At 34.5% G+C, this 12,788-nt stretch overlaps 1 protein-coding gene across 5 annotated transcripts in view; it reads left to right on the plus strand.

The window, feature by feature from the left end:
- Positions 1 to 12,788, plus strand: part of ova (ovaries absent) — a 144,113-nt gene that overhangs the window by 111,344 nt on the left and 19,981 nt on the right. Inside the window, exon 10 of one of the 5 annotated variants that reach the window (XM_069836657.1) lies at positions 9,225 to 9,591. The exons of the other annotated variants lie outside the window; for them this stretch is intronic. Within the exon in view, the coding sequence (XP_069692758.1) occupies positions 9,225 to 9,233 (9 nt within the window). The 3' untranslated portion in view covers positions 9,234 to 9,591. Of the gene's footprint in view, positions 1 to 9,224; positions 9,592 to 12,788 lie in introns of those variants that run through there. 5 annotated transcript variants of the gene reach the window in all.

The raw sequence follows: 12,788 nt of genomic DNA on the forward strand, positions 1-12,788 counted from the left end.
GATTTGCTTATAATCAACTCAAATAGTTTTATTTTTATTATATAAAGGAAGTCTGAATAGTAAACAATGTTACTAGTCAGTGATGTATGCAATGGCTTAGTTGTCTCATGACTAAACCTGTGTACCAGTAAATTAAGTAGGCCTATCTGTATATCGGTAGTACCGGTAACTCATTGTTTAGAATGACGATTCTTTCTGTTTACGAAACCAATTTGAATTTCTTGCTGCAATGAAGTTAACTTTATCCATCATCCAGTAATTGACGGTTTTTTAGCTATGCAAAGGAATGATATTTTTGGTAGCACAATTTATGTCCTATTTACCAAGAAAATCCAAAATTTTGATATAGCAGTGATGCTTATTTATGAATCTTATGCATCCGTTTTCCCGAAATAAGTCTTTGGAACAGTTTTTGTCCAGAATTTAAAATTGGAATATGCAAAATAATATTTCAGTAATAAGTGTTTGAAGCATAACTTGGTATGAATGATACAAGTCAAGTATGTCAACACTTGCACCAATGCAAGATCAGGAGTGTAATTGTTACTATTATCTTACAAATGTTGTTTGCAACATTGAATGGATATAATTTTATTCAGTTCATATAGATTAGTGTTGCATGATGATTTATAAAGTGTCATGGTTATTCCACATTCATAGACCATTCTCTGAAAATGCTAAAAAGACATTAAGAATTTAAGAACTCTAAAATTTAATTTTCACTTTTGAAAGAAATATAAGTTGAATAGCACTGTTAATGTTAAATGTATAATTCATGATGAGTTGTGATCTGAAAATCAGGAATGACAGAATATTTTATATCACTCAGCACATTGCCATGAGAAGACACATCTGCATATAGTGCTAGTACGAGTGCAAAAAATGAGCTATTTCTTTACCAAAATGTGATAGAAGATTAAAAAAATCTTATTACAGAAGCAGCAACAATTTTTGTAGATCACACGTGTTTTCACAATCAGAGTTACCTCCAAGATAATACTAAGTTGTGATAAAAAATTTACATGTGGGTAAATAAAAACAAAAGTAATAATTGTAAATGTTCTGGTCTTGTATGCTGTCATGGTTGATGCTTTAAACCATGGTGCTTCAAAGTTAGCACCACCATTGATGGATCGATTTCATTCTGGAAATAGGTAATGAAAATCATTATTCTACAATTTATTGATGTGATCTGAGCACAGAAGTATTTACTGATTACGTATAAACATTGAAGAGGAGGATATATCCTTCTCAACAAGCAACGCAAATGGCAGATTTGGTGGGTCCTCCGTAAAAAAAAAATGTTCCTGTCAAAAGTTCTGAACCAAATTTAGCCAAGAACTGATTGGTGTTGGATGTCCAACACAGACAAACATTGCTGTGCTAAATGCAACTGATCTGATACTTTTGCTGTAGACGTACAGGTAATTGTAATGAAATGATTTCAACATTTTTATCTGAATACCTTAAGAGTGCCAGTCTGCAGAAGGTTTCTTCCATTTTTGGACATACAGTAGAATCCCTCTTAACTGGCACAAAAGGGACCAGGCTAGTTCTGGATATGAGATTTTGCCGGATAATTGAATAAATACCAGTATATACAAAAAAAAGGTACATATTTCATGATGCCAAATGTTGAAACTGCAGCCATGTGAAGCTTATTGCTCTATCACTTGGTCATAACTGAATAAACATAAAAACTGTGCGGATTTTCCTTTTTAAAACACATCACACAATACAAATAATACGCTAATTCTAGGTTCGAATATTCACTAAAAATTAAAATTCATGCAAACTTCCTAATGTAAAACTGACAGTCCGAACGTAACTAAATAAACATAAAAGCTAACTGAATAAACATAAAAGCTATGTGGATTTTCCTTATTGAAACACATCACTCAACACAAATAATACACTAATGTTAGGTTCGAATATTCACTGAAAATGGAAGTTCGTGCGAACTTCTAATGTGGCAACTAGGATTACCAGGTTGAACTATCGCCAAACCCGAAGATTTACGATGTCTATATTATTACTACTATTATTGGGCGTATTATTATTATTATTATTATTATTATTATTATTATTATTATACCCATTTTAATTAATTATTGTTATAGGCATATTTCATTTTGTATTGCAAGTTAAAGGATTGGTTAAAAATTCAACAATATCAGATTTGATTTGATGGATAAATTAATGTTTGAAATCGTGAAAAAAAAAAAAAACGTTTTCAACAAGTTTCTTAATTTTAATGCCAGATTTGCAGAGTTTAGCAATTTATTTCTCCGTCAAATAAAATCCAACCATGGTGAAATTTTTAGACATGGCACAGAAAAATATGCTCTCTTAAATGCATGTTAGTTAATTTTATCAGAGCCTCACGTAAAAAAGTTGTAAAATTGTTAAAAATTCAGTAATAATTAAATCTTCGCTGTATTAAGAATAGACGTAGACCTACCTTAAAATTTGTATTTCTTGGAGCTCCTTGCAGATTCTAGAAGTCTCTTTTTTCCAGGGCTATTTTGTAGAATTCTTGACAGCTTACACTAAAGTTCATTTTAATACCAATTTCCGCTTTCACTAGTTCTGTTGACATTTTGTTCCTGTCATCTGTCCACAAACCATTCATGATACTAACACTCCACTAGCGCATTACTTACTGGAATTGCTAGCACATGTCGCATTATTATTAATATGTTAGGGACCGTAGCTTTTTCGAAAAAAGATACCCAAAGTTTGCAACACTGATTTTTATCTTTGTCTTGCATCAGTGTTGTTATCACTTCCTTTAAAATTGGTCACTCATTGTAGAGTTCATTTCTGTCGAACTCGAAAGTAACTTGCACTTTCTTTGCTACGCGAACTAAGTCATTAAATGAGAACAGTGATGGGCCAGATCATGGGTGTCCAAACGTCTATAGAACCAGGAGATATTGCACGTCAAGCAGTGGCGGCTGGTGGTTTGAAAATATGGTGGTGCACAATGGATATCGAAGAGGAGTTAAACATACTTTACTTTAAAATTTAAAACCATGTATACTTGAGAGCGTATACATATAAAGCTAATTTATATGCAATTAATAAGTAAAATGACTAAATACAAGCATACCTATTTATACTGAAAGTCCAAAAGTGGAAGGGGTCGTGGGCGGAGCTCTCCATATTGCGATTTACCGTCATGGAAAACATTTGAGCACAGAATCGTCATCAGAATGCTACCGAGTACCAAGTGCAACGTTTTCGTTCATAAAATTCAAATGCAGCTTTCATAGGCTGTCGGGAGATAGCAGCACTTAATGTCAGAACGACAACTCTTAGAACTTTAAAGCAAAATACAAGCTCTTTTATGTATTGTGCCATTTGTGTGCATGTAGATTGAGAAAGTGATATGCGGAATATGCGACTGTTCGTTGCATAAGCCAAATGAATACATTTTTCATGCTTATTACTTCGGACAAATGTCTAGTTGAAACAGATACTTTCGCAGTGAATTTAGTTTCTTCCGCACTGACATTGGTGTCCATGTCAGGGAGTGTGACAAACCATTCTCAATGAGGATAGCAGTAGACCACGCCTCTAACCCCCCTGTCCCCGCATTAGCCGAACATCTCTATAAACTACCTTCCCTAGGTTTACAACGTCTTTGCAAACCAAGAGGCTCGGAGGCTCCTGCAGACGTACAAAACAAGATGCCAGCTGCAGATAGTCATGAATGAAAATTGTAAAATAAAATTATATTTTTAATAGTAACAAAGCTAGGAGATTAGGAACAGTACTGGGGGGTGTACAAACCTGCAACCCCCTGGAGAAGCCGCCACTGACGTCAAGCATGCTCTGCTAAGGTCAAAAACTTTCCATATAAAATAGGAAAAAGACCTTAAAGAATATGCGCTGCGGGTTGCTTACACCAGGGGTTACCTCGTACCAGTTACAATCGGACATCTATGGGCTAGATGGATCAAGAACAGATATAACTGAAAATATGTTATTGTCACTCAAATCGTACCACTTGGCTAGATACTGCAACAATCTGTCCTACACAGTGGTGAACTCTTTCATTACAGTTCGTTTTTCTGCCTCTGTGAGATTTTCAAGCGACATATTCACTTCAAAACCGAAAAAATTAGTCCTTTTTACGACTTTCTATTTGAGTCTTTACTCCCAACATGATTTTGTGCACCTCGGTTGAAAGCATATTTTCACATTCTAATATTTTAATCGCTTTACAGAAAATTGTAAGTGTACAATTAACAAAAAACAGAAAATATTCTGCCACTGACAGTGAATTTTCATTTACTTCATCTTCTTGGGAATTTCCAAATTAAAGGATGCGTTTCTTCTTCACCTTTTGTCAAATAATATATTTTCAAAGTGCTCCACATTTTTACAAGGCATTCAACAGCTAATAGGGACAACCATCGACTTTTGACAGAATGCGTTATTATTTTCAATTATTAAATTATTTTTATGCATTAGAGATTAAGGGACAAGCTTTATAAACAGTTTTAAAGCGTATAACTTATGAGTTAAGTTGAGGGAAAATTGATGAAAAAAATCTATATTCTTTCAAAATATGCAATATTCTTCAAAATATGTAATATGTGCCAAAATTTTTATTATGTACCAAAATAATATGTAAAAATGTATACCTTAAGACTTCGGAATAATGATCCCTCTGGTGTGATTCACCGACATTTTAGCTTTTCTAGTAGCTACATATACAGTATTTACATAAAATCTGAGCCCTATTAATAACAAATACACATTTTCATCTCTCAACAGACAATACACACATGCAATCTTCGCAAATCTATCAAGCACAAACACAGCATGTCACAGTTGGTCCAATTATTCACCACTTCCCCCCCCCCCCCCAACCCCGGCCACAGAGAAGCAATAGCAAACCATTACATCATCACGCTGCTCTCAACAACTTGACGTGAATAAGCAAAACACAAACCCCAGGAGGCATATCCTCAAAGCATTAAACTATACTCACAAACACTACCAAATAACAAATAGGACCTCAGAAAACTACTCACAGCTCAACTCTATGCACCAAGAAACCAAGATTACTTTAGTGACGAACCCCAAAACTGCAACTATTGGCACCACTATAGTGCTATACAAAAATAAATATAGAGGAGTGTATTTTCTCATAATAAAATACAATAAAAGAACTGAACTGAAACATGAATAAATAATACCAAGACAAGCTAAAGACAAAATACGAATGCTCTGTCTGGCTAGCATTATTGTCAGCACACACACACATGATGATGATATATACATACAGGTACTGAAACAAATCTGTGCGCTTTATGTACATCACAGCTACATCACTCCTCCATGCACAAATTGGCAACACTAACCAAACTGAAAAGTTGGTCATGACACTACGACACTGAACAGAATCATGGACAACAGCCAGTCCGAATGTTTTGTTGAGGATACTACCTGCCCTGCTTACTTATCTCTCGCCCTTAACTTTGAAGCTTAATGGACTCCAAATGCACAGGTTTGTCTGGTAACTATACATACCGTGAATACATGAATTTTTGTCAAATGTAATTGCACGATGGCTGAAGAGGGCACAGCTGAGGAAAATATAATGTAAGTTATGTATATATGGTATATTTTTTTTAATAAATGCTTTGAAATTGAATTCGAAACATTGGGCCCAACAGATTAGATGGCCTTTCAGGTAAAGATGGAACCTGTATGCAGTGAAGGCGTGAAGTTCCAGCACACAAACACTGAAAGCCTGATGAAACTACACAAATTATTCTGAAGAGACTCTTATGAAAACTACAGCAGAGAGACAGCAAGAAATTGAATTGAATTTAACGGAGGGGGAGGGCACTGCAACCTTGTTCAGATCTATTGCGCTAACCCTCTGGTGACGCATGCCGGTTCTCTGGTCCAGGTCCTCCATGCATCGCCAGCCAGCAATCGGGGAACGCTACAGAATGGTAATGAAATGGAGAAATGGTGACGGAATGATGTAAATGCCTAATGTGGGGAAAAACAGGAGGACCCCAACTGCGACCTTGTCCGCCACAAGTGTCACTATGGATTTTTTCAATGAAAAAATCCCAGACCTGATCGCAAATCGAACCCGGGCCGCCTGCGTGACAGTTTGAAGGTCTGACCATTCAGCCACAGCAGGGGAAGTCTTTGAGATATGTTAGTGAAAAATATGGGATAAACAATAGACAGTAAAATTTCTAATAGAGATGGGCAGTGTATTTTATCATCTGATGAGGAGAGAAAACTTGCAGAGTACTTTATAATGGTTAGTTCATGGGATTTTCTTTTAATATAATTTTATGTTATGTTTATTGTGCAAAATTACCTTAACCTTCTGAGAACTGGATACATTTTGTTACATAGGCGACTACGTGGGATGTTTTTTCAACCCAACTGATTATTTGAGATAATAAGTACTTCTGCTCTTTTTTAAGTATATTTATTCACAAAAGGATAACAGGACAGTAAATGACCCTCAATAATGAACATTATTGTAATACCGAGACTACCAACAATGTTTACAATGTTTTATTTCTTATTACATAAAATAAGGAGAAAAAATCACAGTTTATTCTTTCTATGCACTCTCAGTAACTGAGGCTCAACAATGAACCAACATAACTATTGGATGAGGTGTTGAAACACCTCACATTGTCTTTACCGTCACTTTCTATTTTTTTTTTGCAATGTTTTGTAGATTATTTATATTAGTAGTAGCCTTCCGGTTTTACAACATACATACATATATAAGTGTTCTGCTCATGGGCAGGTCTTTCACTGAAAATCCAGCATTCTCCAATCTTTCCCATTTTCTGCCTTCCTCTAAGTCTCTGCATATGATCCATGTATCTTAATGTCATCTGATATCTTCTTCTCAGCCAGTGACCCAACCAATTCCTTTGTCTCTTCCTGATCAGTTTCAGCATCATTCTTTTTTCACCCACTCTTTCCAACACAACTTCATTTCTTATTCTGTCTGTCCATTTCACATACTCCATTCTTCTCCATATCCACATTTCAAATGCTTCTATTTGTTTCTCTTCACTTCGTCGTAATGTCCATGTTTCTGCCCCATACAATGCTGAATTTCACACAAAGCACTTCACTAGTCTCTTCCTTAGTTCTTTTTCCAGAGGTCCACAGAAGATGCTCCTTCTGCGGACCTCTGGAAAAACAACTAAGGAAGAAACTAGTAAAGTGCTTTATATAGAGTGTGGCATTATTATAGTGTTATTTACATATTTAAATATGTTCCACAGTTTAACTTACTGGTTCAATGTTGAGGATCTCTTAATGTCTTGAAGTGTGGTTTGTTTCTGCAACATGTTGAAAAGTACTAAATGATAAGTTAAAATGTGGAACATATTTAAATAACATTTTTGTAAGACTGGTAATCTACTACCAACATAAATAATCTACAAAATATTTTAAAATAAAAATATAATAAAATAATTAGAAAGTGACGGTAAAAAACTATGTGGGCTGTTTCAACACCCCATGTACTAGTTACATGTTTTCTAAAAAAATAAATGAACTTTCTTATTTTTAACAGTTGGCATATGAAAACATAAAGGAACTCTGAAACAATAAAAAAAAATATCATTACATAAGGAGACCTTTTAATGTGATTTTAATTAAAAAAACTGCGACTGGAGTGTTACAACACCCACCCAGTCCTTAGAAGGTTCCATAGAGAAATTAAAGTGAAGTTATTCAAGGACAGTTTGCCAGGAAAAGAGTGGATGAGAGGATTTCTGATATGCCATAAGAAAATTATTTTACAAAGTTTATGCCAAAATATAAAGCATGCATTCTCTGCAGTGGCATATGAAGTTGTTAAGGAATATTTCCAGGACCTGAATGAAACCGACCAAGATTACAACTAATCGTTAATTACGACGAAACAAATTTAACAGATCATCCTGGAGTAAAGAAAATAATTTGTAGAAGACGTTCTACATATCCAATGAGAATCATCGACACATGAAAACAGTCGTATTTAGTCATGTTTCCAGAGACTGCTTCTGGTCAGTAATTGTTTATAAGGCAAAACACTTGTTTGAAGGCTGGACTACACTGGGGCCTAAAGGTGCAAGGTGTAACTGGTCTAGAAACAGTTGGTTTGAAGACTGATATTTCAAAATAGCATCCCCATATTTTCAAATCTTCCCAAATAAACTCCAAAAATTGTAATTGGTGACAACTTGGGTGGCCATATGTCATCATAAATGAAAAAAACATTAGATTTTGCATCTTTCCACCTAATAGCACAGCCCCTCGATGTTGCATACTTAGCAGCTTAACTGTTCTCTTACCTCACGATTTTTTAAGGCAACAGGAGTTTTTCTTTATAGTCTAGAAAATGTCTTTTAAAACACACACTAGACTAACCAGGACATGAATGAAGAATTCCTTAGAGAGCTGCACAATAGAGAGAGAACTCCTGGCATAAGGCAGAAGAGAGTAAAAATAAATGTCCCTGCAGGAAAATGTGTCACCAATCTGGAAGTTTGAGAGCCTCATGGAAATCCAGGAAACAAGATGTAGATACAGAGAGTGATTTAGACTCATATTCAGATAATGAAAACTGTACAATACCAATGGATATAAAAAAAATCAAGATCAGGAGGACATTGACTTTGACCGCCTGAGTGTTGATGATTGTGTATTGTTGGGCTTGAATATTCAAAATTCAGGGACAGAAGTGTAAACAAGAAATTTGTATGTACAGTTACTGGGAAGAAATCAGTTGACTCTGTTTAGTGTTCTTTGATGAGAAAATCTAAAAAAAGAAAAAATAAATAAAATATTTATGTTTTCAAACGAGGAAAATAAAGCTGTTGTCAAGTTTGCTCAAATTAGGTGTGTAGTCAAACCGTTGTTTCTTAGACTTGGAAGATATATGAAGTCTGAATTTCACTTAATTCCCTAATTAACTAATTTTTGGATATATTTTTTACTAACATAATGCACATACATAGATACAGAGACACACACATACTTGTTTTTCTGTATCTAAGAATGGGAATGTAATTGTAACATGAAAATATAATTTCAGTTTTGTTTTTAAATACCTCGAAACATTTATTTTTTACCTTTGATTATAAATTTTATAAATATACAATTTTTAAAAACAATAATAAAATTGTGTCCAAAGTCACTGATGCTGAAACATTACTTTATATTTTTAGGCAAAATAAAGCAGTGTCCAAAGTCAACTGAACTGGCAACTAGATCCTGAGTATGCTCTTCAACAGAGGAATCATCTGATGGACAATGTCATTAATGCCCAACATATCTTGTGCAGTTTCACTTACACAGAAATAATCTTCCATCACTTCGTGAATTTCTTTTGCTAAATCTATGTTTGAATACTGTTTAAGAGAGTTTGTAATAAACGAATCGTGTTGTTTTCCTCATGTATGTAGATTTAAAATGTAACGTGGTTACTAGCACAGTATGAGTACTGGAAATGCTACAACTGCACACTAAACATCCTACTGTATTACATGTCATTTAATATCTGTTGGAAATAATATAAAAATTATTTTATAATGCTTTACTGCTGTAAAAAATTAATTCGTCTCTTTCACTTGCTGGTTAAACTCTGAAAGTCGTCACATTAATAATAAAATCGGAGCCCTTCTCCCTCTCCCTCTCCCTTTTATTATCAAACATCCCCTTTGATATGTGTTACAAGGCATCTTAGGCCGCCAGTCTGAATTAGTTTATTGATTCATTGTCTCCAGATGTTTAGGGCATACAAAGCTGAACTACTGTTATTACAATATAAAGGCCTATACTGATTATGCATTCAGATATCAACACATCTGTACTATAAAAGAACGAGAAATTTTCGGGTAAGTTCAGTATATCTGCATTACCCATTGTTTTCGGGATTTTAAGATGTAGGCTAATTCGTAGTACAGAATCTGCCCATATTGAATTCACACAAATTGTTATATCCGTTTTTTGTAGCTCCAAAACCTGCAACATATCAAATTCAATTTCCCACCAATTTCTGTCCCTCTCCACCCACTTAGGAGTTAAATTTGGCCAAAATAATGCCATATTCATATTCTGTGACCCGAAAAAAATCCACAGATATCAAATTTCGAGATCAGGTGTCACCCTCTCCTGCCTCTTCTTCAGCACCACAGGGGGATGATACAGTACAATTTGTCTAATTCGAAATTCTTGCACCTTCCCTTGACATAAAATCGTCTGTAATTCGATTTTATGTGTAGATATATATATATATATATATATATATATATTTATTTATTTATTTATTTATTTATTTATTTATTTATTTATTTTCTAAGTGAAATCGGGCGAAATTGAGTTCCAAAATTACGGAACTCATCCCACAATAGGAACATAACACTCCAAGAAACCATTGCCTGCAATCGCCCAGGCCATGGACCACATCAAGGATTAAGTTGCTATGTTGAAGGACAACAAATTGTGAAACAATTTTCCAATCGCTCAATAAACTCGAAGAATTTTGCAGAATTAGAAATTAAATGCTTAAAACCAACAAAAGTTTCAAGCGTTTTTTTTTTAATTTGAATGTCTTTCATTTTAACAATATACATAATCTCGAATAAATAGGTTTGTTCTACTATATTGCATTGACTTTCTGTACAAGAGGTCTGGGTGTGATTCTCATGAGCGTTCCATAAATTTAGTTGGTTGGTTTGGACTGTTTCCCTCGAAATAAACTTGCGATGTTTGAATCAGAATGCCACTGGGTAGAAAGTAAGAAAATACTTGAAATTTAAATCTTGGATAATTCGATTTTTTAATGGTCCCTTCAACTTCGAATTAACCAAGTTCGGCTGTCTAAACATCTTACCAATATTGTAGAAAGTAACTATAATTTTTAATTTTAATACTCTATATCGCTTATTCAAAAGATACTTTAGAGAATTTTGAAAACTTTCAACTCCCCTCTTCACCTTGAAGTTTGAAAAAATCCTCAAAAGTCTAAACCAATTCTAGGAAGAATCCCTTGTTTTAAATTTCAGTGGTGTATATCTGCTGGTTCAAAAGATAAATCAGTGAACTTTTTTAACATTTCTACCTCCCATTTTCTATCCCATTAATGTTCGTATTTTACAAAACGTTTTATCTATTGACTATGGATTGGAAGAAACCTACATAGAGGATTTAAGGAGAGTCAGTCAGTCTGTTATTACAGAATAGTTTAATATGGATTGTTTATAATAATGAGGCAAACATAATGCAGTGGGAACTGGTCCCTTTTCACCTTCGATTTAAGTATAAAGTTCCAACTTACCTGTGACTTTGAAACTTAGGCTACACTGTGACTAACAAACTTGCACCCCTTTCCATTATATGCCAGACTGTGGTCCCTTTTCACATACACATATAATATTTTATTTTTTACTCTCTTGTAAGTGCTGAATAGAAAGGGTAAAGGATAATGATTATCAGTACATGTTATAATAATTTATATTGTAATTCACAGAGCAAATTTCAGCGTACAGTGATGGAGCAGTTCACAAGAGATTATAGTTGTAATTCTTTCCCAGCATAGATATGTAATGTAGTATTTAACCAGAAAAGCGAAGTGAAGCGAATACCTCGTCAACATATGACCGAAAACTTTTGGCTCAGAGCATTGTGGCATTCTTTGACTTAGAAAATACTCGAGCTGCTCAACTATTATGTCCCTCATTGTATAATGTTTACATATTTATTTTATTTAAATTCTTCAAATGAATTCATTAATTACCATAGTCTACACACTTTAAAAATGAAGTGAAACATTTGAACATTTTTCATTCTTTATGAAATACAATACATTTCCACTATGCAGGTCTTATGAAGTGAAATTAATGGAAGGAAGATTAAAAAGGTCTCACATCACATGTGGTAAAACTGCAGTGGAGTAAGAATGCATACAACACACTACGTCTGTCAGTGCAGGTCTTATTTCCCATTCCTATTGAGATATGCATATTTGGAATTTTGTTTCATTCCTGAAAGTTAAGTGGTGGAGACTGCCTCCTGAAACGTATGCTGACCTGTCTTGATCAAAATTCCCTGTGTTCAGAAGCAGTTGTGCCAATCTACCCTCTGTCTCTCTCATTTTGAAGAAGGGACGAGTTTCTGACCAACCTTCACTCCACCTCTGGTGGTCACGCAATGGCACTAGCTATTCAGTTTCATTGTGTGTGTAGTTAAAGTAACAAGTGCTTGTAGTTGCAAAGGAAAGCATTGTGTGTATAGCGTAATTACAATACACTATAATTGTGAACAATGAACAGTGTTATTCAGTTGATGAACATATTTTCTTCAAGGCGGTATGAAGAAAAATTAGAAATAAAAAGGCTAGGACCCCTATAGGCGGGATTAAACATAACTCGGTGAATAAAGAATTCAGTAAACTCACTAGTCGGTATTTCAATAGGGAATGATACACCAAATGTTCTTGGTTTTGTAGATGTCCAGTAAAAAATACATTGTTTTGTTCGAAGACGAAAGTATTTGGACAAAAGTGGGAGAAACCGACATGAAACATATATCTGAAAGAATTTCTAAGAATGAAGCTTCAAAATCGCATATAAATAATGCTACTGTTTTGGTACTTGCAGGCATGTCAACGTAGGTACTCAACTTGACACTGCATATCAGCAATCTATAAGACGTCACAATCAAGAAGTTGATAAAAACAGGCACTTTCTTTCGAAAACGACTGACTGCATAAAATTTTGCAGCGTGTTTGA

Source organism: Periplaneta americana, chromosome 10 (assembly GCF_040183065.1).
Source record: "Periplaneta americana isolate PAMFEO1 chromosome 10, P.americana_PAMFEO1_priV1, whole genome shotgun sequence".
NCBI classification, from domain to species: domain Eukaryota; kingdom Metazoa; phylum Arthropoda; class Insecta; order Blattodea; family Blattidae; genus Periplaneta; species Periplaneta americana.